General features: G+C 46.9%; 1 protein-coding gene across 1 annotated transcript; it reads right to left on the minus strand.

Annotated features, from left to right (window-relative positions):
- Positions 1-4,506: 4,506 nt before the first annotated feature.
- LOC138725323 (E3 ubiquitin-protein ligase RBBP6-like) lies at positions 4,507-27,036 on the minus strand. The gene is made up of 8 exons (XM_069866118.1): positions 27,004-27,036; positions 26,182-26,259; positions 23,354-23,442; positions 23,149-23,233; positions 22,214-22,353; positions 21,438-21,585; positions 13,715-13,860; positions 4,507-4,627 (listed from the first exon to the last, which is right to left on the minus strand). Exons 1-8 carry the CDS (start codon positions 27,034-27,036, stop codon positions 4,507-4,509), a joined length of 840 nt encoding a protein of 279 aa, XP_069722219.1.

Raw genomic sequence — 27,036 nt, forward strand, 5'->3', positions numbered from 1 at the left:
GGAAGCCATAAAAATAGCATCGATATATAGTATAATAGGAAACCAACAGTAAACTGACTTGAAGAGGTGAACTAGAACTGTCAATGTAAAACCCTGGCCCCAGTGCTGACCTGAGGGTTAGTTCCATTACTGGCAGCCAGGCAGAGAGGAAGAACAGGCAGAGACAGAAGCTCAGATTTTTATTTTTTTTTTTGAGGGGGTGGTGACAAACATGGGAACAGAAACTGGGTTTATACAGTATCAGCTTATCAAAGTTAGTATCTCTGTTCTAATTATATTGTGTAACTAATTGTATCAGAAAAGGCCTGTAAGCTTGACTTGCTTTCCGTAATCATTTTTTCTTAGAAGCTCTGAATAACGTCTCAAATGTATATTTTATGAAGAAGCCCGGATGCAGTTTTCTTGTTTCACGTAGCATCCTTCAATTTCCTGTGCCATCTGAGTTTTAAAATAATATATTTCAAAACATTTTCATATGTTTTTGATAATATCATGATCAAAATTGGCTTAAGAGATGTGGAGTATTGTTTGGCAGAGACAAATAGATGGAACAACCTCCACAGCTGGTATTGTATATCTGCAATATCTCTATTGCAGACTTCTGAACTTGCAAGAATAGTAACAATTAACTGTTATCTATGGCAAGGGAAAGCGCATATTACCAGTTTATGTACTATTACAAATTCTAGTTGATTTACATGGCTTTAAATTTTTCCCTCTATAGCTGTTCTCTGTTCTCCTTTGTCATTCACACACATACAGTCTCCTTTCTCCTGCATCATTCTGGAAGCAGCACAAGCAAGCTGATCAAATGGAAGCTGGTACTTCTTGCCTTAAAAAAAAAAAGGTAACATGATCAAAAATTTTCTTCGAGAACTGATAAACTGAAAATTGAACACTATCATTTGACTTTATTGGGAAAAGAAAAGAAGAAAAACCTATTTAATAAGGCATACATTTTCTGATTAAACTACTGTTGAACAAAGAAATTGTTGAAAATTCTGGCATGAAAAGCTTCTGGCATGTTAGCTCTTACATTTTACAAACAACACAGTAAATAATATTTTTCTATAACTTAGAGGAGGAACAAATATATGTAGATGGGCAGACAGCCATACTCAATGAATATCGTATTTTTTTTGCTGAGAAAAGCAAAAGACTGCTGAGAAATTCTGTACATCTGGCACTTAAAACACAAAGAATGTCTTTCCATGTTAAAAACCTTTCTGAGTGACTTAGAGCTCAACACATAACATTAAAAATAGGGACCAACATTCTCATTATATTCCTGTAGGATTAGGTGCTGAAACATCACTGAAGACCTGGTCTCTCTTGCCTATTTCTTCAAGGCTTTGAATATGTCTTTGAGTGAAGCTATGAACTAAATGTATACAAAATATTTGAGGAATTGTAGCCTTTCCAATTCCCAGTACTGACTTACTGCTCCCTCACCCTCAGGTTGAACCAGCACTTCTGAGCTCACGATTTAAGTCCCTGCAAGGTATAAAAAGCCAAAGCAAGAGAACTAGACAAGATGATCTGAGACTGCAACTTGGAGGATGAATAACAGAAGTGTGATAAGCATATACTTTTGGAACTACATGGTAACATACTGTCCTGCCTTGATTTTGAAATGTCCATGCACTTCATAAACACAGTATTTCTAATCACTTCCAGAACAGTAAAGGGAAAAAAACAGAAGAACTTCTTTCTCTTCTTGCCTGCATAGATCTTAAAGATCAAATCAGGTAATAGTTAAAATATTTCCAGCCCCCAAATTAAATCTTGAAAGGGAACACCAACAGATGCAAGTTAAACAAAACACCTGGACACTTTACTTCCCAAGTTACTGTGCTCTATACTCTACTTCAATAAGTTTAAATAGGAAAGCACTTGTAGGCTGATAACTGAGCTGTAGGGCATATGTGCTTCATGAAATCCCACCATAAGCACTGTTCAAGCATAAATCTAACATACAACAAAGCCTTAATCAGAGTCTTCAAGAGAACGTTGGGAAATGTATTCAATTCCTGGATAATAATGCTCAGCTATTATTTCACCTTTCCTTCTTTTTATTTTTCCCCTCTACTCTCCTGGTGAGTTCTTCTCTTCCTTGCTGTCTTCCTCGTTTCTTTTGTTCTGTGCAGGGTTTTGTATCACGTGTTGAAACCACAGTACTTAAGACAAAAAAAAAAAAAAATCTCTTGCTGATGGTTTAGTCAGCATTCCTTTAAGTGTTGTCCAGTTACAGTTTTTCCCTCTCACTTCTTGCTTGTCATGCTTGTTATTTTTTAGAATAGTGTATTTTGTCCTGCTCTAAAAAGCCATAATTATGCCATTTTTCAATAAGAGGACTCAATTTATTTTATACAATTGTATTTTAAGCTTGAACATCCAGCTGCAAAGGCAGCACGAAAATGGGCTTGTACATGGCAACCTTTTTTGCCTGCATTTGCGGTTGCCCACATCATAGCTGAGTATGTGTCAATGGAGACGTGAACATATTTCAGTCTCCCAAACATTGTTACATGTGTCACATCCGTTTGCCATAGTTCTCATGCTTGAATACCTTGAGGGTTTGTTGCAGAATGAGAGTGAGATTGAAAAGGTTGACAATCTGCACAGGACTGGACAATTTGTTTTGCTGCTTTATGAGTTAAATTAAATTGTTTGTGTAAAGCCTTAGCTGACTGGTGGAAAAAATCATGAGAGAGTTTTGCTTGCTCAATTGAATTGGGCAGTGGTGTAGTTGTGGATATTCCAATTACATTTGCTAATTTATCTGCTCTCATGTTTCCTTCTGCAGCAAATCCTGGCAGTGAGGTATGACTGCGAGTATGTAAAATACAATAAACATGTTTCCTACAGCTCAACAAAAGCCACAAATGTTTTAACAACAAAAGCAATGATTCAGATAATACATGTTTCAGATATGCTCTTTCCATTCGTCGAACTAAACCAACAACATAAATAGAATCTGATACCACATTAAGTGGTATCTGTTGCCACGTTTCAAAAGCTAAAATGACAGCTGCCAATTCTGCCAGTTGTGGTCATCCTTCAGTTGTAGTCATTTTTTCATGCCAGGTGTTATCACTATACCAAGTAACCACTGCCTGGCCTGTTTTCCCTGAACCATCTGTAAAGACAGTTAAGCCTTGGACTGGCTGGTCTTGACACAACGGTTTTTCAAAAATCTCGATTTGTTGACAAAAGGTAAATAATTTATGAGAGGGTAAATGGTTGTTTACTTGTCCGATAAAATCTTCTAGCGATGCCTGTAATTCAAAGCTGTTTTGAATGCTCCATTGCAAATAATCTGTTGTTATTGGCAAATATATTGTTGCTGGGCTTTGTGCACTGAGTTCCATAAGTCGAGTTCATCCCTTTTTTATTAAAAGAGCAAACATGTCTATGTGAGTGACTAAAGTTTTGTGTGGTTGGTGTGGTAAAAAGATCCATTCAATTATTCGAAGAGGGTCCGATCGATGTTGATCCCACTGACCAATAATAGCTATTGGTTGTGAGGGTTGATTACATAAATATATGTTAAATGGTAAATTAGGGTCGTATCGATAAACTTGTCACTGGGAGATAAGTTGTTCAATTGCTTTATGCGCTTCGGCTGTCAGCTCTTGTGGTGCTGTAAGTTCTGTAGATCCTTATAATAATTCAAATAAAGGTTGCATTAACTCATTTGAAATTCCTACTGTAGTACGTATCCAGTTGATGTTCCCGACAAGTTGCTGAACATCATTTAGAGTCTTGACATTTTTGTTCAGCTGAACTTGCTGTGGTTGGACAGAATGGTCAAAAATAACATTTCTGAGATATTTCCAGGGTGCCATTGTTTGGATTTTTTCCGGTGCAATTTGCAATCCTCGGTTTTGCCAAAAGGCTCTAAGATCATGCATACTGGCCATGAGTGTTTCTATATCTTGCCCTGCAATGAGGATGTCATCCATGTAATGGTAACATATTAATTGCGGATATTTTTGTTGAAAAGGTTGCAGAGCTAGTGCCACGTATGCTCGACAGATGGTTGGAGAGTTTTTCATTCCTTGTGGCAGCACAGTCCATTGATAACGGCGCTGTGGTCGACTTCTATTGATTGTTGAAAATGCAAATCTTTTACTATCCTTTGGATGTAATGGAATAGTGAAAAAAACAGTCCTTTAAATCAAGAATAATTATGTCCCATTGTTTTGGTATCATTATCGGTGATGGAAGACCAGGCTGAAGTGGTCCCATATCTTCCAAAATATTGTTGATTGCTCGGAGGTCGTGTATGAGCCTCCACTTGCCTGATTTCTTTTTGATTACAAACACAGGTGTGTTCCAAAGGCTGGTTGAAGGGATAATGTGTCCTTGTTCTTCTTGTTCTGCTATCAACTGTTCTAGGGCGGCTAATTTTTCTGTTGATATGGGCCATTGGTCCATCCATACAGGTTGCTCTGTTTCCCACGTTAAGTTTGAACAAAAGAAAATTAGAAGTGCTTTACGGAGTCACAGTCCATTGCCATATCCAGGGAAGAGCCGGGTGAGGACGGTCTGCAGTGTTTTGTTCACTTGCATGGTGTAGTTCTTGCCAAGCGGCAGCGGGTCCGGCGCCGCCTGCGGGCCCGGCCTGCACCCCGAGCCAGAGCCAGCTCTGCAGCAGAGGTGCTTGGCCGGTCGAGGTTTTGCAAGGCTGCCGCTTCACAAAACACTCCCCACTTTTGTTGCCGTAATAATTTTTGTGCAGGTGTCAGGATCATTGTAGCGAGCTGTTTACAGTCAAAAGGTGTAATTGTATTGCCTGACAGTACATTCTCCAAAAGGGATTGAGCGTAGGGAGAGGTGAGTCCCCACGTGGTAACAGTTTTCCTCAGCTCCTTTATCACATCCCAGTTAAAAGGAGTCCACTCATTGGGTGCATTCTGGCGTACGATAACTGGGAATGCAGAGGGAAGAGCATGGCCATCTGCTAATGCATCACGCTTTATCTTCTCCCAGTTACGGGCAGGATTTTTGGGTGTCGACTCTGAGGGGCTAAAATTAGGGGGCACAAGCACAGGTGACACACGGCGTCTGTTCAGTTAGATCAATTAAAGGTTGTTCTGTCCCTGATACGTCGTTAGAGTTGGAATCGCTTGCAGCCTTTTTGGCATCCCAAGCAGCAATTGTGTCCTTAACTAAACGCCAAGTCATCATCATAGAGGTAGCATTAGCATCACCACAAGAAGCCGCCTCCCAGATTAAATTGCCCGTTTCTGTCCATGTTTTTGGTCGGAATACTAGGGCACCATCCAACGGGGCTCCATTGTTACGAAGCCATTTCAGCAAAATGTGTATATTAGTCTCATCATATTTGATTCCTCTTCGAAGGAATTGGGAGCAGTAACTTAACTATTGCCTCTTGCTCTGTTGATGCACCCTGCCCCATGATTACTCAGCTCCTCACTTGTCGTCTTGACGGTGATGCCCAGGAACGTGTGAGGAGTCAGTCGGTCCTGCCGATGACCCTGTCGGAGCTGAGATTCCTGCTGGACGCTGATCGCGTTGAATACCCCATCAAATCAGGGTCACCATTTTGTGGGAATGAAACGCTGAGACGGACTCCAGATAGATGTAAAAGTGGAGACTTTTATTGTTGGAACTTACAGGTTTATATACCTTTGCTCATCTGTCCTCATTGGCCCAGGCCTATTGTCCACGCGCTCACAATCACCAGCAGCAACATTTGGTTGGCTGTCCTCCAAAACCCCACACGCTGCCTGTAAGCGCTGTCTCCACCCTGATTTGCATCTCTGATGTTCACCTCTTTGTTCAGCTTCCCACTCTTACAACCCAAGGTCAGTTCAAGAACCCCAAGTCAAAAGTATCCAACAGGTCAACCTTGCTATCACTGATTCCTACATCTACAGACTTTCTAAAGCTTTTCTTATATATTTTTTACTTTTCAGTAGAGCCCATGACACAGTTTCCCACAGCATTCTGCTTAGGAAGCTGTCAGCCTCTGGCCTGGACAGGCGCACGCTCTCCTGGGTGGAACACTGGTTGGACGGAGGGCCCAGAGAGTGGTGGGAGATGGAGTTAACTCCAGCTGGAGGCCAGTGACAAGTGGTGTCCCCAGGGCTCAGTGCTGGGTCCAGCCCTGTTCAATGTCTTTATCAATGACCTGGATGAAGGCATCGAGTGCACCCTTAGCAAGTTTGCAGACGACACTAAGCTGGGTGGAAGCGTGGATCTGCTGGAGGGTCGGGAGGCTCCAAAGGGATCCGAACAGGCTGGACCACTGGGCTGAGACCGACGGCATGAGGTTTGTCAAGGCTAAATACTGGGTCCTGCACTTGGGGCACAACAACCCTGAGCAGCTCCAGACTAGGAGAAGTCTGGCTGGAAACTGCCTGGAGGAGAAGGACCTGGGGGTGTTGGTTGACAGCGACTGAACATGAGCCAGCAGTGGCCCAGGTGGCCAAGAAGGCCAATGGCATCTTGGCTTGGATCAGAAACAGCGTGACCAGCAGGTCCAGGGAGGTTCTTCTCCCTCTGGACTCAGCACTGGTGAGACCGCTCCTGGAATCCTGTGTTCAGTTCTGGGCCCCTCACCACAAGAAGGATGTTGAGGCTCTGGAGCGAGTCCAGAGAAGAGCAACGAGGCTGCTGAAGGGGCTGGAGAACAGGCCTTATGGTGGACTCGGCACTGAGGGACGTGGTTTAGTGATTGATAGGAGTGGTTGGATTTGATGATCCTGTGGGTCTTTTCCAACCGGGTGATTCTATGATTCTATCATTCTCAGTTCCTAGGGAATGGAAAAGTCTAGGTAGAGGGCAAGATGAAATACTATGCAAGTAATAACACTAAAGCCCTAAACTCCTGCTTGTTATAAAACTGAGAACACACGGGGGAAAAAAATGTTCTAAATTTGGACCCCTGATTTTATATCAAAAGCAGAAAAGCGTGGAGTCCTTTCAACCATCAAAGCAATATTGTATATTTTCGCAAACTGAAGAGAAGTGCAAAACACTACTGAAAGCAGCCTTTGGAATGTGATTTTCCCCTCTACTTATTCTCCACTGGGATTATATGAAATTTTGTCTGTGAAAAACTGCAGACGGAAGAACCTCCTAAGTCACATGTGATTAGGAACTGGGGAATGCACAGATCTCATGGTGCTAATAAATCCCCATGGTGCTAATAAACCGTTCTACTGCTGCTCTATAGAAAAGTGTTAATCATCAGGAGATACTGCTTAGGGTCAGAACTGTGTAAGTGAAACTATTGCTTAAAAGCCTGTATTGGCAGTACCTAAAGATTAGGAGGAGCTGCAAGAACTTCTTCAAATCAGGAGCCGATTAAGCTAGGGAAATACAACCTACTGACTAGGAGACTTTCTTACATGATACAGAAATGGTTAAAGAGAGGATGCAATCAGAAATTTGCTCAAGCAAGTGCTGTCAGGGGTATCCCAGGTAGTTTGGAATAATAAAGATGAAAGTGCATTTCAGTCTGGATGAGGATTTTTCAACAGTCCCACATCTGAAAACAAGTCTGTTTATTTTTCCTTCTAAACAATATAACATCCATCCTCTATTAATTCCAGTTGCGTATTTAACACTGCTGAAAGGCAGAAGATTTCCTTTGCAGTTCACAGCAGCTCTCCTTCAGTATTGCTACCAACGTGGCTGATATTTCAAGTACTTGGCAAAGTGAACTCATCTTTCCTTCAGCTCTTCGACCCTTCCATGTTCTCGCTGCTGGAGATGCTGCCACTTTCTGCAGAGATTCCTCCAGCTCGTGTCCATGTTCATCTGCCCAATTTGCCAAATTTCTGTCTGAGAATTAATACAATTCAATCTTTGTATCTGTGCTACAAGCCTTTCTCCTTTCCTTGCGTTGCACGATTTTTTGAATGCTTTCTGAAGAATATACAAGCTGCACACATCATATGAGCCGTTTCTTCTTTCTCTATGTGATTGTTTCCCTGTATTTTTATAAGGCAGGAGAACAGGAGCTGCAAAGCCATGTCAGTATAGGCTTATGTGCATTATTAAATTATCATTATCCCATCCCATAGCTGAGCACCACAAGAACTGAGGAGACATTGCAGCTGCTTAACAGCTGTAGGAATTCCAGCCCTAGAGACCTAGGTGAATGCAAGATTACTGTGTACTTGATGTCCTTTTCCACAGTTATTATTTATGTAATTAGGATTAACAGAGGAACAAAAAAAAAAAAGCTCTTGACAAATAATATACCCGCAAAATAACAAACTGCAGTGCTGTTCGACACTAGGATTCCTCCCTGCTGAGCCACTACTTACACAGAAGCTTGCAATAAGAAATTTCCTCTCCTTGTACTCCTTTCCTAGTTGAGCAAGAGGAGTGCACAATGATGCCTTTCACAGACTCCTCTTGCTCTTGTCTTCTCCCTGCGCACACCAGCATTCAGCAGAGTTGCACCCCGGGCTCTGCCAGGCTCTTGGAGGCAGGCAGAGGAGTAAGTTTAAAGGTTTAAATCACGGTTTAAAGGTTTAATAATTTGTTGTGGCTGTGTTTGTTCTTCCCAGACTGCCTTGGCTGATACAACTCTAAGAATAAAAAAAACAACCTGAAAACCAACTAAACCAAAAATCTAGGGTCCCCATTGCTCTGGTTAGCCACATGGAGTCTCTGCAGATGGGAGCAGGAGCAAACAATCGTCCTTTCTCTCTTCTCTCCAGGACTGATCACACTGTAGTCTGAATTTTGAAGCATTTGCTTCTCCCTTCTAGGAGCCATAGGAAATCACACAGTCTGCAAAGGGGACTGAGAGAACTCCATGCAGGGAGGTTTAAGTTAACGGAGCATAGCAGAGAGAAGAAAGGCTTGTTTTCCCTCTTTCCATCCAGAAAGATCCCATAAGGACAAAAATCACTGAATCAAAACTGGATTTACAAGAGACTTGAAGTGAAAGCACTAGGATTCAGAGAAGAAAGGTAATCCACACTTGGCTCTGCCCAAGGCAAAGCTGACACGGTCACATCTGAGAAGAAGCAATTAACACCCTGTGGTCTCTTAAAACAAGATGGGAAGAAAACAAGGTGAGGGATGCTTTGGAGGACCAACAGGAGACCCACAGCAGCCCCACAGCAGCAGGTCCTGTTTCTCTGCTGAGGAAGCTTGAGCTGGAGGCAGAGAGGCATAGACAGGACCCCTCACCAGCTGCTGCCACCAGCTCTTCTCCATCCTGAGTCCACATTCAGGGAATGCGTGAGCAGCTGCAGCACAACCGAACGGCCAGTGCTGGAGCAACGCGCCACATCCCAGGGAATCTGCAAAGGGTCACCAAGAATTGTTTCCTCTTGGTCTTGTTTTTGTTTAAGGGGAAGGCTGGTGAAGTGCTGGGAGGGGTGGGGGCAATACTGCGTTGCTTTCCTGCGGATTTCACTAAGATGATGCAGCTTGCATTTTGTTGATGGGAGCATCACGGAATCAAACACAGAGATCAATATGATGAGTGAGTGTTCACTTTATTGAGCTTAGCTATTTCTTTATAAACCCTTTTCGGTTACATAACTGGGTGCCCACGAGGGTATCCACAGTGTATTCCTGGTTAAAGGTAGATGTCCATAAGGCTATTACTAACATATTATTGACTAAACTACTGCACATGCTAAGAAACCAAGTTACACTAAAATTAACTATGTTGATAGTTCTCTTTAATTATTTTTCTTTCAGCTGGTGCTTGTTCCCACTGAACTAGCTGCTGCATTCCTCCCAGCTGGCCCCTGTTTATCGTTTGGCTCTCTGTTTCAAGGCCTTGTTATAGTTGTTCAGTATTAAACAATCTCACAGCATCTGGGCCTTGTTCTCTGTAGAATGTTCCCACAGTGTTTCAATTGATTTATGAGTGTAAACACACACAGAGGTCTGTACCAGCTCAACCAAGGCAATTCAAAACCTGATGTTAGCTTAATAGGTTCGAGGTTCACTACAAGCAAAACTTAAATACATCTCCAGAAGAGTGGCATACTGAGCTTTGTCTGGTGCTTCAAAGGCACACGTCCAGGCCAATGTCCTTGGTCCCTGCCGTGCAGACCACTAGAGCAACCAACCCAGAAGGACACCTATGTGACAACTGAGGTCTCTTCACAGGGTGTTCAAAGTCTGTAATACTGGATTTAGGGTTTTCAAATGTGATCCATTTGCCCCAGCTGGAACCACTTGACCTGCAAAGTACCTTGTTAGTACCTTTCCCTTTCTATATTAAAACCTCATATAGCAAAAAAACCAGTGTCAAAGTCACATACAACTTGTTTCCTGCAAATAGAAAGCCAGGAGATGGTTAAGATTCAAGTTCATCATTACCCACACTCCTTATGTACAGAGGCTTCAATAAAAGCTTTTGATTTAGCCCATCTTACTTGGTAACTTGATTTTCTTGTTCTTAATAAATTCTTTCTGACCTGAAAACAACTTTCCTTCCCCACTAGTATAACATAAGTACCTTAATTAAATGGATGTGAACTGAACCTCATACCTGCTAGCAGGGGTGAGCACACCAAACTGGGAAAAATAACATCTCGTTCCACTGATCTCATGCTCATTTGCAGCCTGGATAGGAGCCAAGACTTTCACAAATGTGCCCTCACTGCTATTTCACAGAATCACAGAATCACAGAATAACCAGGTTGGAAGAGACCCACCGGATCATCGAGTCCAACCATTCCTACCAAACACTAAACCATATCCCTCAGCACCTCGTCCACCCGTGCCTTAAACACCTCCAGGGAAGGTGACTCAACCACCTCCCTGGGCAGCCTGTTCCAGTGCCCAATGACCCTTTCTGTAAAGAATTTTTTCCTAACGTCTAGCCTAAACCTCCCCTGGCGGAGCTTGAGGCCATTCCCTCTCGTCCTCTCCCCTGTCACTTGGGAGAAGAGGCCAGCACCCTCCTCTCTACAACCTCCTTTCAGGTAGTTGTAGAGAGCAATGAGGTCACCCCTCAGCCTCCTCTTCTCCAGGCTAAACACCCCCAGCTCTCTCAGCCGCTCCTCATAAGGCCTGTTCTCCAGCCCTTTCACCAGCTTTGTTGCTCTTCTCTGGACTCTCTCCAGAGCCTCAACATCCTTCTTATTGTGAGGGGCCCAGAACTGAACACAGTATTCGAGGAGCGGTCTCACCAGTGCCGAGTACAGAGGGAGGATAACCTCCCTGGACCTGCTGGTCACGCCGTTTCTGATACAAGCCAAGATGCCATTGGCCTTCTTGGCCACCTGGGCACACTGCTGCCTCATATTCAGTCGGCTGTCAACCAACACCCCCAGGTCCCTCTCCTCCAGGCAGCTTTCTAGACAGACTTCTCCCAGTCTGTAGCACTGCATAGGGTTGTTGTGCCCCAAGTGCAGGACCCGGCATTTGGCCTTGTTAAACCTCATGCCATTGGACTCTGCCCAGCGGTCCGGCCTGTTCAGATCCCTTTGCAGAGCCTCCCGACCCTCCAGCAGATCGACACTTCCACCCAGCTTAGTGTCGTCCGCAAACTTGCTCAGGGTGCACTCGATGCCTTCATCCAGATCATTGATGAAGACATTGAACAGGGCTGGACCCAGCACTGAGCCCTGGGGAACCCCACTTGTCACTGGCCTCCAGCTGGATTTCACACCATTTACCACCACTCTCTGGGCCCGGCCATCCAACCAGTTTTCCACCCAGGAGAGTGTGCGCCTGTCCAGCCCAGAGGCTGACAGTTTCTCAAGCAGAACGCTGTGAGAAACTGTGTCAAAGGCTTTGCTGAAGTCCAGGAAGACCACATCCACAGCCTTTCCCTCATCCAGTAGCCGGGTCACTTTGTCATAGAAGGCGATCAGGTTAGTCTGGCAAGACCTGCCTTTTGTGAACCCATGTTGACTGGGCCTGATCACCCGGTTCTCTTGCATGTGCTTCATGATAGCACTCAAGATCACCTGTTCCATGACTTTCCCTGGCACTGAGGTCAGACTGACAGGCCTGTAGTTTCCTGGGTCCTCCCTGCGGCCCTTTTTGTAGATGGGCACAACATCAGCCAGCCTCCAGTCCAGTGGGACTTCCCCAGTCTTCCAGGACTGTTGGAAGATGATGGAAAGATCACAATATCCCAAGCCCATTTCCAAGTCCCCACCCCACCCTTATGCCCCAGCCTATCTCCACGTCCCCAACTCAACTCCACTTCCCCAGCCCATCTCCATGTCCTCACCCCATCTCCACTTCTCTGCCCCATCTCATATCCTCACCTGATCTCTGCGTCCCAGTCCAGGTACAGGATCTGAGCTCATATCCACATCTCCAGCCAAGCTCCCTTTCCCCAGTCCACTTTAATGTCCTCAGACCATCTCCACATCCCCAGCCCATATCCCCATCCCCATCCCTTCTCTACCTGCCAGGCCATCTTTACATCCAATGCCCATCTCTACTTCCCATCCAATTTCCACATGCCAAGCAAAGACCCATTTCCCCAGCCAATCTCTACATGCCAGCCAATCTCCAAGTCATCACCACATCTCCACAGACCAAGCCCATCTCAACATCCCCAGCCCACCTCCACGCTGCCAGCCCTCTCCACGTCCCAGCCCACCCCTGTACCCCAGTCATCCTCCATAGATCCCGGGCACTGCTGCCCCCTCTTAGGGAGCAGAGGGTGTCCTTGTTGCGTCCCCAGGGATTTTAGGCTGTGAAGGCACCCAGGGGTTGCCCTCAGCAGGTGGGCACATGCCTCCAGCCAGCGATGCCCCGGCCACTGGGGACAAGGTGCTGGGCCATATTGTTTTCCGTGGGAGCTGCCCACTGCAGCGCCCCAGGAGGGAGGGGTGCAGCAAGTGTAATTCATGCCCGATGTTGCCAGCCCTCCTTCAACATCTCCTCTGCACATAATGCGCAGGAAAGCATCTGGTGCATACGTACATTTAAAGATAAAATCTCTCCCAGTCAGCTCCCAAATAGAAGAACCTAAAAGATTTTTTTATAAAGCAAATTCCTTATGCATTTTCTGTTTCTGCATGTCAAAGAAAAAAAGAAAAAACATCTGGGCTCTTGCTCAGGCTGTTGCCTAGCACTGGCTGTTTGCGTCTCTCGCTTCAGGGCAGTGTCTTTTCATGAGGGCCACCAGACCTGCCTGGGAGAGGAGGGCAGGGAGGGCAGACACACTCAGAAGACAGAAAATGTGCTTTTATTGTGGCCATGAAGCGCGGGAGACCAAGGGTCAGTCTGATGACAGAAAACATGCTTTTATGGTGGACATGAAGTGCAAGAGCCCAGGGGTGGCAGAGCTTCAGCCGGTAAAAGGAAATGGGCACCTGTGAGGACAGAGTCAGAAAGCACAAAGGCAGCGAGAAGCACGGCTTACTGCCCCTTCCCTTGGGGAACATTTCTGACAAGGGATGGTTTACGGCTAAGTAGAGAGAGCGGTTGCAGGCACAGGCTGCCAGAAGGCTCTGGCACCTTACACCACCTTAAACCTCTCCACTCATCCTCCAGAAAGCAGCGGGAGCAGGCACGCTGGTGGCATCGCATCAGGCAGAGGTATAGCAGATCCACAAACCCCGGACAGCATGTCTCGCGGAGGAGGGTACTTCCTGATGGATCCGAGTAGCTGCTGTGCCTCTTTCCAGCATTCCATCTCTCATGGCATTCTGTGGGTTTGCCTTTTCCCCCAGAAGAAGACGTTACACGTAGAACTGGAATGCGTTAGGCACGTGCTTCATCACAGACATACCTAGCAAACACCTGCAGAAAGACAGGTTTGAAAAGCAAAGCCTCCTGCCGCGGAAGGCAGTGGTGCACCAGAGGGATATCTGCAGACTCTGTCTCAGGAGTGTGGAAGAAACTCTGGCAGGACTCAGCTGGCAATCCTTTTCTTGCCTGGACAGGGACATCAGGCAGCCTGCAGAATGCCCCCACACCCGCCTGTGTGAACATTGTCTTCCAAAGTCAGGCCCTTGGTAGAAGGGCTAAAGCGAACCAGCCAAAGGGATCTTCTCTGGGGAGCTGAAGCAGCAACTTGCCAGGCTGTCACTTCACTACCCCAGGGCACCCCTTGCCACCTGCTAACGCTGACATTTGTCGCTTAGGCACCTGCCGCTCTGCTTCCCGGCACCACAGAGACCTCGGCAGAGTTTGTAGAATCACAGAATCATAGAATCACCAGGCTGGAAAAGATCCACCGGATCATCGAGTCCAAGCATTCCTATCAAACACGAACCCATGCCCCTCACCACCTCGTCCACCTGTCCCTTAAACACCTCCAGGGAAGGTGACTCAACCACCTCCCTGGGCAGCTTCAGACCCTTTCCCCAAAGCACGGTGACAGAATCAGACTCTCTCCCTCTGATAAACTTCAAGAGAAAGTTTGTTCATTGACTCCTGCGAAGGTGTGATGAACCTTTGAAATAGTTTGTTCATTGACCCTTGTAAATAGCGTTTTGTATTTGCTCTAAGTAATGGACCCCGCTTTGTGCAGCATTTAAGTTAAAGGTAAACATGATGTTTTAGAATCATAGAATCATAGTATAACCAGGTTGGAAGAGACCCACTGGATCATCGACTCCAACCAGGGCTTTGGAGGGGAGGAAAACCACAAAAAAGAAGAAGAACATCATGTGACTTCGAGATAACCAATATCTGCTGAGGAGGTGAAGGAGAGGGCCTGGCAACAAGGAGAGACATGCACAGAGGAACGTCCTGTGACTTCGAGACAGCCAATGTCTACTGAGGAAGTAAAGGAGAAGGCCTAGCAACAAGGAGAGACACGCGAGCCTATAAAAGTCGAGGTCTGCTGGGGTGAGGGCGCACTGTGGAGAAGCGAAGGGCTTCCCCAGTCGCCCAGCGCTGTATTTGCCTGTCTGTCTTCTTGCTAATAAATTCTGATTCGACCTAATTGGACCAATTCCTATCTTTTACTGGGCTAAATTTATAACACTCCCCAAAGCACGGTGACAGCTTCAGATCCCCTCCCCAAAGAATGCTGGGAGCTGGTTTCCTCCCTCAAGGCATGTTGGGGGCTGGTTTCCTCCCTCAAGGCATGTTGGGAGCTGGAGTCCCTCCCCCCAGCCTGGATGGGTTTGTGGTCACACTGCCATTTTCTCTATTGGCTGCCAGAACAAAGTTCCCTTACGTGACCCAGATCAGGAGGATGGGGTCATCTTGTGGAAAACAGATGCTCGCAAGTCCTCCCTTTTTAATCCTATCCCAGACCCGAAGGCTTCTCCTGGTGCCTGCGTAGTCTGTGACTGCAGTTTCCCATCTCTGAGGGAAGAGGGGTTTGGCTGCCTGTTTGTAGCGCTGTCAGATTACAACAGACTTTGGGATCACAGAAGAGAACTGGACAGGGACAAGCAAACGCTCAAGGTAACTGCAAAACAGAGGTGGGGCAGTCTGTAATATTCCTGTCAGGATCAGGATCTGAAGTTAAAGGATGTTTCCATTTGGAGAGCTGAGTCCTCTGGGAGCTCCAGTCTCCAGAATCCCAAACCCCCCCAGTTAAACAGAGGTCAGCCCTGATGTTTCTTTCTGCTCCTCTCTAACAGAGTTTCTCTGGTCTCTTTCTTTGGTTGGGTTTTAATCTCTGGTAGGTGACCAAGCTCTTTTCCATCAAACCACTCACAAACCTGCCCCTTGCCCGCCTTCTGCTGGGGCCAAGGCAGAGGGATGAAGCCTCGTGCTCCAAGCAAGCCTGAAGCAAAGTTGAAGTGCTGAGAAGCTCCCCTGGTGAGCCCTGAGTCGGAGCACGCTTATCGAAGCCGTGGTGAGCTGCAGGAGCCCTGAACGCTGTTCATTGACGGAATGTGGTGGAAGATGGCACAGTGTATGTGGCAGCTGGGATTCAGGGGGTCCCTTAGCTTCGTGGCTGGATCGTTACTGTCCTTGCAGAGGGATGCTGGAATGCCCTGAGCGGTACAGGGGCGATTTCTGATCTGCAGCAGCAAATCTAATCATTAGGGGAGACAGAGCCTCCCTAGGTGGCATCTTTTGCTGGCTCTCCATCACCTTGTCACTGGCTTTTTGGGGCCCAGGCTGGAGGGACCCATAGGACGTGTGATGAGAATTCCATTCTCGATTTAATCAACCGGTCTTTATAGTTTGAAAGTGCACTACCTTGGTTTGTAGATATTGAAATGCTGTAATGGGATGAGGCAGTGCTTTTTTCCTGGACACTTAACTCCTGTTCATGCTGCAGTAAAGAAACACAAGGACAGCCTGGCCCTGGGAAGAAGGACTTGGCTTCTGGGAGGCTCAGAGCTGTCGATGAAGGAGAAAGGATACATCTGCAATTCTGTACTTTGCATCCTCTCGCCTCAGTTGGCATGGGAAGGCTGTGGACTTTTGTGCCTCTGGCTCAGGGCTCTCCCGTGGGCAGAGGGTTTTTCCAGATAACGCCCAGACAGCAAGAGATGAGGCTGTAGAGGGGCTGGAGTGACCTGGGCAGTGAGCGCCCTGCCAGGTATAGGATCTGGGCACGTGAGCCCTGGCCAGTTCTGCCCGCTGAGGGCTGCGTGCGAGCTCTCAGCCAGTCCCAGCTTGGCCTCCCAGGGTGGCCGCAGCTCCTTTCCGTGGCCGGATCCAGCTCAAGGGCAGTGGTGCTGGTGCTAGGCAATGATAGTGATGTTGGTAGTGGGGCAGTGATGGAGGTTCCCATCCTGCTGGCGTTGATGCCAATCAAGGTGGTATCACCCACTGGCACCCGCCACCTGGAGAGATGCCCCATCTCCCCATCCTCTCGGGGCATCTCCAGCCCAGCTAAGGTACCTGTCGGGTGGGCAGAGGCTGCGGGAACACCCACTCCCTCCCACTGTGCAAATGACCACAGGCAGAGAGAGGCGCTGCCAAGCAAAAACTCAACTCTTTTAATGAATTCAGGAAGAAATGGGGGTTTGGGAGAGGGCTGGGCTGGAGTGGGAGGGTGCAGGTCCTTGCGTCTGCATGAAATACACTGGGCCCTGGGAAGGGTGTGCAAGCAGTGCAGCTTTCCCAGGAGATTCCTTCCTGCTCTCTAAAGGGTCGTTTCCCTGTTGGGATGACCATAGGGAGCTGAATTTCCTCTGAGCTAAGCACGACTGCCGAGAGCACTGCTGCCTTTTTCCAAGGGCTCATTCTTCCCACGAGTCAGTATCAGGAAAACCCTCCTCTGTGCCAGGAGGGGCTCTGGGGGGAAGGTAGGTGGGACAGAGTCTGGAGAAGGAAGTGTAGGGTCAGCTGTGGGTTAGACAAATGGAAAAGTGAGTGCCAAGCCTGACAATATTCAAGAAGCATTTGACCAAAGCTCTCAGAGAGGAGTTGGATTCAATGATCATTGTGAGTCTCTTCAGACTCAGAACATTCTATGATTCTACACATTAAACCACTGATTGACCCGACCCACATGTAGGACCTTTCACTTGGCTTTGCTGAATCTCATGATGTTCACAGCCTTTTATTAATTTTTTTCTTAAAAATCTCCCTGCATAAGCTCACTCTGTCCTGTGTGTCTGTGAAGTTAAATGCTATGATCCAGCCCCTGGGGTCTGGCGTTTATGGGTGCCAGTTGGTGAAGTCAAGCAGAGTGTGTACGGAGCCCTGGCTTGTTGTGTCAGGAACAGGTGTGGGTCCCAGTGCAGCTCCTGGAGCGATTCAGGGTCGGTGTTTCTCAAAAACCCACCTCGTGTGGGGCCCCAGGCTGAGTGAGGCAAGCGAGAGGCTCTGTGAGGGTCTGCACCTTGCCCAGAACTGGTGGGATGGGCTGAGCGTGTGCATACAGCAGCAAGCCTCAGTCTGGCCAGCCGGGCTCTAGGGGGCTGGGGTCCGCGCTGGGCTGTCAGGTGGCAGAGGGTCCGTGCCGGCCCCTGGGGAGATGGCCGAGTGTGGGGTGCCTGTGGGAGAAAGGCGTGAGGGCTGCTTGTTTGCAGGGAGCACCAGGACGGAGCAGCCAGCGAGCAGGGGACCCGTGGGGTGGGCGAGAGGGCTGGGATCCAGGCAGGGGCACCGGGGGACAGAGGGGCCATGCCAGCGCTCAGGGGATCCTTGACCATGGCTGTGCTTGTGAGCACCCGAGAGTGTCGTGGCTGCGCCTGCACTGGTGACCTGGCTCTGCCACCCCAGGCAGGGATGTGGCTGTCTCTGAGTTTTATGTCAGTCCTGCAGCTGGGCACTGACTGAGCCTTTGGAAACTCTGCTCTGCTCCTCTCCGTCCGACACCCTCCCCTCCTTGGTGACCTGTGTGAGAAACCCTGCCAACTGTGGCTGAACCTCCAGATGACTCGGAGCCTGGGCCTCATTCCAGCCAGCACTGTCCTGCCAGCTCATGGTTTGTGCTTCCTTTTCAGTCCAAACTCTTTCAGCTGACATTCTCGCCATTTTCCTTCTGCGTGACACACTGCCCGGGGTCTCCAGGCAAAGTGATTCCTGAACTAGACCTTCTCCCCTTGCTGGAAATGAGAAGGATGCAGGCTCGAGCCAAGGGGGCCAAGCAGTCCAGCTTCTCGTGGGGCCAACACGGTGTGAGCAAATTTAGGGCTGATGCGCACAGAGCAACATCTCTGGCATGGCCACCCCCACCCCAGGGACACCCTGATTCCCTGAGCTTTTTGATGCATCCAATAGGAGGATGAAAACAAAGGTGCAAGAAGCTGTTGACTGCATTGGCTAAACAAGATGGTGTCCAGTGACATGACAAGGCTCGTCACACACAACATAGCTAATTAAAAAATCCGATTAGTTTCTACTGTGTGTGGTTTGTTCTTCAAAATAAGGTCCTAATTAATAACATGCCTGAATAATAACATTTTTATTAAATGGGAAAAAAAAAGTGTCCTGTATCACTGAGATTAAAGCTGTTATAAACTTAATCCGACTGGAATTAAATACAAGGGTCTCTGTCCACAGGAAGAATCCTGCCTACACCCCAAGCACATGGTATATTTTCTTGTCTTGTCCCAAGTGGTCAAAACCAATGTGGAGAAAAATGCTCTCTGGTTACTGGAGAGTGAAGGCAAGCACCAACAAGCCAGCCCTTGCAAAACTGCTCGTACCGTTCTGTATCGTTACATTCCTGTTCTCTGTATCTTTCCTTTGACAATGGATCTCTAAACTCAGCAGCTCTGCCACTCTGAGCTTTCATATTGTGTGCTGGAACTTCTGCATATCTGTTAAAATGATTCCTCTCTCCTTCCCCTTGAGGTCTTGTTCATTGAGGGTGAGAGTGGCCTCTAAATAGGGGAGACCTTGGCCGTGAACGGTGTCTTCTGTAGGGGGATGACCTTGATCTTGAACAGGGATCACCACGGGTTCTGGACCTGGTGCCAGATTTGTGACCTTTACCCCTGCAACGATACAGTGGAGATGGTGAGTTGGAATGAGATTCGGAACAACTGAAAGCTCAGGAGTAGGAGTGACTGCAGGGAGAACCTGGTCTGAACTCAGAGCAGGAATATGAACCTCTGGAGAGAGATGAAATGCTGGAGGGAGACTTGGACCTTAAAAAAAAAAAACAACAGACAAAAAAAAAAAGTTAATTCCAAAGAGTTCCTCTCCTCATTTTTTTCCTCCCATGTTTCATCTTTTATTCTCTCCATGTGGCTCTGTGAAAGCTACTGACGTAGCGCAGCTGCCAACTGAAGAACTCGATAACATTTCAGTTTCTGCTTACAAGACACAGCAGCAGAGAACCACGGGAGATAAAGGGAGATGAAGAGGATTTCTCTCACGTGATTCCTCCAAAGCACTTTGAGGTCATAGGCAGACACAGGAAATGCATCAACTGCCCCTGTTCAGGTTCCAGCTATTGCTAGTTGTTACAGAGAAGACTCAGGAAAAGAAGATTCCTGCTCCTTAACAACCGCTGCCATGTTCTAACTCTCTGTCAGCCGTCATCTGCCGCGTTTGAGCTGGCAACCTCCATAGGAAATGCCTGTCCCTGCTAATCCCTTGGATCATCCACTCCATCTCATGATCGAGAGGCAGAGTAGGGCTCTTCCTGATTCTTCCAGAAACTCTGCCTTTCTGTTATGGACACAGAAAGTAGTTACCTGCAAACTTAATGTTTCCACGCCTTTGGAATCTTTTCATATTCCATTGGTTCCTCACGAAACTCATTTGTAAATTTGTCAAGTTTGGACATCTTTGTTTCCCTGTTAAAACAAGTTGGACCTGTATTACAAAAAGCCACCAAGGAAAAAAGCCTGGCCAGTATGAGAATGTGTTCCCTGCCTGCAAATGCCAAAGGGGAAGATCCTGTTTAAGCAAAAACAGTTTAGAATTCCTACCACTTTTAGGGAAAGGTTTAGGATAACAATTACCCGGTTTCAGTTTGGTATGTTTACCCTCTGCAACAAAATAATTTTGGGAAAAAGACTGAGTTGCTTGTGCTTATGTCAGACACATGTTAGTGCAACTGCAGCCCAACCCGCTATCAGAACACAAAAATGAACAACAACGCAATTTCATTTGGAAAAATACATCCTCTTCTTTACGTATCCAGTGTCCTGTCACTGGAGAAGGAAGGGAAACAGCATCCTGGCTTGCATCAGCCACGCTGTGGCCAGCAGGACCAGGGACAGGATCCTCCCCCTGTACTTAGCATAGGGGAGATCACAAGTATATAAAGAGATAAACCAGACCCTCTGTCTCCAGGGGAGAGAAAGCACCTTAGCCATTTGAAACAGCTGAATTGAAGACATTCAAAAATGTTCGTAAAAGAACAGCATAGACTTTTCCAAGTATCTGCTCAATCGGTATCAACCAAGTGATTGATCGGGAGATTGATATCTTCTGCCCTATTGAGCCAGTATTCAAAGGCGTGGCTTTCCATCTCATCCTTTAATTATAGGTAGTTTTTATAAGTAATGATGTTTTCCTCAAAAAGCCTTCATTTTCCAGAGCCCTCCTTTCAGTCCTGCACTGGAGGTTTAGCTTGAATACTCTTACTGCAAGCACACCTTCTCTCTTTGAAAGCCAATTCCAGTTAAGCCATTTAAAAGTTAATCACCACTTGCATTCTCCACAACTGTGCACAATTATTCCCTTGTAAATCAGCTGTGGCAGAGGCTCTGTCTTATGGCCTCCTGTCACAGGATACAAACAGTAAGAGAGTGAGGGTCTGTAGGTACTCACGGTTCCCAGCCTGCTCTTCCACCTGCTGGGCACCTTCTCCTGCCTTGCTTGGGATGAGCTTTGGGAAGAGGAAAAAGAACAAGATCTCATTCATTTGAACTGAAGATAATGTTTTTACAGCAATCCTGCAGTGATGGTCACTCACCAGCTGTGGGCATGGATTGTCCTTGGGGGCCTGGGAGAACCGGTGCTGATGCTGCTGGTTGGAGTTGGACAGGAGAGCCCTTGAGAATAAATGCACACAGTTGGAAAACAAGCTCTGCTGAAATACAAGAATAACTGCATGTGTTGAAATAAAACTTCTATGCCTTTCCAACTGACCGAGAGGAAGATGGAGAAAGTCCAGGGACACTCACCAGAGCAGCAGGAGGTCTGAAAGCCACGAGGGCAGGAGGTGGAGGTGTCAGCGGTGGCTGTTCCTCTGGAACAGGATCTGAGGAGGTGGAGGATGGCTCCACCGGTAGCAAGGGAGGCTTTTTCTTCTTCTCTCTGGCATAAGCTTCCCTGGAGGAGGTGGAGGAGGAAAAAGAAAAAGGTTCTAGAGAGGTAAAGGAAAACTTCCTCAAGCTCTGCATTTATCAAAGGAAGAGAATGGATAGAATTCTAGTCTCTCCACATCAGCCTGCAAAAACACAGGCAGTCAGCTTCTCCTCCTCTTGTAGAGCCTAAGCACTAGAACATGGAGCCAGGAACTGTTCTCCCTCTGCAGAACTCTCCACCAAGGAGAAGCAAAAGCAGTTCAGCCTGTTTCAATGTGGGATCTGACAGAAGCCAGAGGGAGAGGCAATCTCAGTCCAGTAGCCCTTTGTTACATTTTGCAAGATGCCTTTGAAACACCAACCAGAAGTAAAATGCACTTTCCCAGAGAGCGACTGCACTGTGAGCATCACTGGCATGTTTTGCAGAAATAATCCTCAGTGCTCCACGAGTTTACCCAGCACCCAGGGCAGCCACAGCAGCCCCTGTGCCTGTAAGATCAGAAGGTGTCCCAGGTTCCCAGGTTAAGAGACAATGCCAATGCTTCCTCCCCTGCGATTACAGACACTGGCCAGCTCGGGTGTGTTCCCACTCAGACATTTGCACGTTGTTTCTCTCCTCCCCTTTTGCTCAGTCCAATCAATTCCCTACTTACGCATTAAGGATTGGGATGACGTATTTCCCAGTGTTTGTCAGCATAGCCCCCTTTGTGTTGGGATCCTCCACCTCCATCAGGAAACTCCTTGGAATTCCTGTGCACTTCTTCATTCTGGGAACAGACCCAGGATGTCTGCCCTGTTCAGAACAGAAGTGCAGACAGATCTCGTCTTATGACTCATGCTGCCAATGATATTTCAACGATTACTGCCAGCAGCAAAGGCCCTTAATCCTCTCCTTTTACACAGCACAAGGGTTGTGAGACTGAAAGACCTCTTTTCCTGAATGTAGTAACAGACACGACGTTCCCAAGGCCTGAGCAGTGTTTTGAACTCAGTCGAGTTCCTTGGCTTAATGTCATGTTCTTAAGGGTGAAATATTCCTCAGCTCATCATCCCCTCAGAGCAGAGACACAAACCCGCTCCTCCTTCACAGCGCAGTTCTGAGCAAGAGCTGAAACCGGGGCTCTGAATCCGTCCCTGGAGGGACTGATATCCCCCAACTCTGTACGAAGGCTGAAGTCACACCTCATGCATTTGCAGTCAGTGACTGATGTGCAAGGGCACCAACACTCACCCAGAGACTTGGGTAATTAAAACATGCAAATATTCAGTTCACGGGGTCAACAGAAGCATCTTGGCTTTACAACAAATATTAAAACCCCTGAAGTGTAATTAAAGAGGTAAAACCAGACATATTTCCAGGAATATGGAAATAGATTAAGAACCCCATGAAAGCTCACAGAACGATATGTGGAATAAAGGTTCAAGGTATCCCTTGAATTTTGAAGGGCTCTGCAGCATCTCTGTGTAACCTCTGTCCTCAACCCCAGGAGACACAGTTCTTACGAGAACAGGTCATGGGTTTGTTTCCTCCCTGCCTGGGTAAGAAAATCCAAAGCTCAGTGACCCCAGAAGTGCCCCGCAGTCTTACCCCATCGTCTGGGCCGTTCCTGATGGAGTGGCCAGGTTTTCCACAATGGAACCAAGTATTTGATGACAGAGGTGTCTTCACGTAACTAAAAGGTTAGGGGAAGAAAAGAAAACATGGCTATGTATGTGTCTGTTCTCATCAAACAAAGATCTCTACCATTTTTACATCATCTTCAAAGGACAGATTGGACATTATCAACACCTACTTGATGGGGTCACAGTCCTGGCAAGACTGGATCATCATCGCTTTTATTTTATCTTCTTCAGATGCGTCAGCGCCGGCTAGGTTGGCCGTCTGTGAAATAAGGAATCATTGGACACACGTTAGAGACACATTTTAAACCCACACGGACAAAGCCAGCACAACTCACCCCCCCCCGTAAAGAGCAGCACAGCGTGAGATGAAGTTGTGTGGAAACAGCTGCTGACATACAAGAGAGATATCCTGAAGATGTTCTGGGAGCCCTCAAACCATTTCATGATGGTTCTATTTCTGCTCACCTACGGGCAAAGAGAATCCTTGGACACTCAGGACCTCAGGCTGGGTTTGCCCCATCCATAAAGACTTGTGTGACTAACCCTGGTTTCTTCCAAGAGGACTGGAGCTACGTATGGAGAACATGATACCATCCAGTACTTTCACACTGACTGTTCAGATCCAGACTGTCTGAGGGAGCAGACATCCACTGCACCATTTAACCCAGAAAGATGCATGCAAGTGTCAGTATTTACATTTTGCAGCATTCAAAGGACACAACCGAGGAGTCGAGGGAGTCGTTTCCCTTGCCAGAATTCAGCTTCAGACATGGCAGCATTAAAAGGAATCAAACATTTTACAATCCTCAGCAAGACAAAAGTTCCTTTCAGTAGAAATTTGCCCAACAGGTGCTGCAGGTGGTGCACATCTCCTCTATGAACTTCATCCTATTCAGTAATTTAACTACGGACAACAGAACCTGGCCTGTTTCCAGCTGAGTGTGTCCTTTTCACACACAAAGCGTAACAGGAACCTTACGCAGATCTGGGTCTTCCACTTGTTGAAGCCAGCTGGTTCCTTAAAGGCTTATGTATTCAAAAGTTGTTTTTATTACACACTAGTCCAAGTACAAGCAGGGTCTAAGGGCGTGACTGCGTATCAGCTGGACATTCAAATACCGCTCGTTCAGACCCACCACTCTGGGTTTTGTTTCTGTCTACATTCACTCACAAAAGCAAGCAACACCTTTCAACATTTTACACCTTGTTGGTTCATAGACATTGTTTTCCCTCAGCAGTAACAGAATCCAGATCAACATCTATGAAATCATTCCAATAACACTGACAGGAGTCCTTAAAGGTACTTGACTGATGTGTTTGAACAAAAAAGGTTTACACAACACATCCAAACCCATAAAGAATAACTAGGAGTAGACCCACATTCAAAGCTGGCATTGAATAGAGAAGAATAGAAAACAAAAATCTTGTAACAGAATCACAGAAACACTAGATTGTAAATGACCCACAGGATCCTCAAGTCCAACCATTTCTATCAATGACTAAACCATGCCCCTCAGAACCTCATCCACCCATTCTTTAAGTACCTCCAGGGAAGGTGACTCAACCACCTCCCTGGGCAGCCTGTTCCAGTGCCCAATGACCCTTTCTATGAATTTTTTTTTCCTGATGTCCAGCCTAAACCTCCCCTGGTGGAGCTTAAGGCCATTCCCTCTTTTCCTGTCCCCTGTCACCTGGGAGAAGAGCCCAGCTCCCTCCTCTCTACAACCTCTTTTCAGGGAGTTGTAGAGAGCAATGAGGTCTCCCCTCAGCCTCCTCTTCTCCAGGCTAAACACCCCCAGCTCTCTCAGCCGTTCCTCATAAGGCCTGTTCTCCAGCCCCTTCACCAGCTTCGTTGCTCTTCTCTGAACTCGCTCCAGAGCCTCAACATCCTTCCTGTGGTGAGGGGCCCAGAACTGAACACAGGATTTGAGGAGCGGTCTCACCAGTGCTGAGTCCAGAGGGAGAAGAACCTCCCTGGAGCTGCTGGTCATGCCGTTTCTGATCCAAGCCAAGGTGCCATTGGCCTTTTACAACCCATTGCTTCCTCACTGAGCCAGCTCGTGCTCGAGAGGGCAGAGGCACTCACAGGGTTTAGCTGCTTTATCTTGCGCTCCTATATTTTTCTGAAATAATTAATTTTGTTCTTTTCCCCAAAATGTACCCCAATTCATTTCTGCAGTGAGAGAGGGAAGAAGTTTCCAGTGGGAGGAGATTTCTCAGGCTTGGAATTAACTTTCTATTCAGCAGGAGGAACACTCCTCTGCATTGAACTCTGCCTTCTCCCATCTCTGCAACCCGACAGACTCGTCATTTAACGTGCCAGCCCTGCGCCTGCTCTTGCAGAGCGATCACTGGTGCTGCCCCAGACAAAGTCACACTTGGTAGAGCAAAAACCACAATTGGCTGCACAGCAAAACTCGGCTGCTGTCACATTTGCTTACGTGCCACACACACACTGGTGCATTCCTGAGAACAAGGAGGGACAGGGACACCATTCAAAGAGTGCACGGCCACACAAATCCCATTGCCTTGTCTGCAGTTTGTGTCCTACAACTGATGAAATCATGGCACATTCCAAGAAGGGATCTAGAACTGTCATGACTAGAAATTCAGAAATAGCCAGGCCATTGTCCAAGCTCCAGCAACGCTTCTATTCTGGCTGGGCAGTGTCCCTGCCCCCAAAATGTCCATCACTCACACCAATTCAATTCTGCTGTAACAACTGGGCTCGTCTACAACGCAAAATCAATGAAACTAATGAAGACACAACATTGAGGCTGAGAAGGTTCTCCCCCTCTCTCTTCCCAGTTTGGGAACTGCTTGTTACAGGGCAGGATCAGAACAGACACTCATTGTAAAGGTAAAACACATAAATTTAATCATAAAAAAACTTTTGTGCACATTGCAGTAGTTCTCAGTGACAGAGCACAGTATCAGATCTAAAAATATGAAGCAAAACCTCTTTTTTTAGCCTTTAATGAGAATATTCTCTATGTACCTTAATCAGTTTGGCCAAAGCCATCGGTGCCAAGGAGTCATAAACCTGTGTCAAGAAAATCAAACACAGAGTCAAATTCTACTACGCAAACACAGCCACAGAGAACCTTTGCTCTGCTCTGAAAGCCTGCATTGTATCCTCTGCGTGGGACTGAAAGAGGCATTTCCAGCCTGGCGTCATTTGTATTTGTTCACAACAAAGCCCAAACCTCTGGCAGCGTTAAGAGTGCTGTGAGGTTAATAAGAAGAGGCTGAAATAAGCACACCAGCTTCAGATCAGCTCGTTGCTCCACAACAGCTCAGAGAGGGATGCCTTTCAAATGCTCACAGCAGCATTGGAGTCGAAGGGGAGAGGCAGCTGCCAATTTTCAGCTAAAATGTATTTTTAAAAATAGTTCCGTTTATTTGTTTACAGACATGGGATTGGTGTTTCAACACACGCTGGTGAACTAAGGCAAAATAGCATCAATGCAGCAAGAACTGCTCCTCTGTGGGGTTTGTTATCCTCTTCAAAAACCATCATGCAAAAGTAGTCTTGAAAACCAAAAGCTGAGTGATACAGTGTGCAAATGGCAAAAGACCACTCCAAACCATCTGAGTGGCCAGGAAAAAAAGAACAGCAGAAGCTGTACAGACAGACAGATGCAGACAGACAGACGCAGAGCATGGGACTGTGTTCAGCTGTGCAAACCTTGAACCTGCAAGACCTAAACACAATTGCACATTCCCCATGTGACATAGAGCCATACAAGGAATATTCCAGCATATTCTGGGTGAAATACAATGCATTGTCACATTGCCAGCCACAAATGCCACTATTCACATGTGAATGGTGCAAATGATGGCGTTTCTCCAT

This window comes from Phaenicophaeus curvirostris, chromosome 11, assembly GCF_032191515.1.
Source record: "Phaenicophaeus curvirostris isolate KB17595 chromosome 11, BPBGC_Pcur_1.0, whole genome shotgun sequence".
In the NCBI taxonomy this organism is placed as follows: domain Eukaryota; kingdom Metazoa; phylum Chordata; class Aves; order Cuculiformes; family Cuculidae; genus Phaenicophaeus; species Phaenicophaeus curvirostris.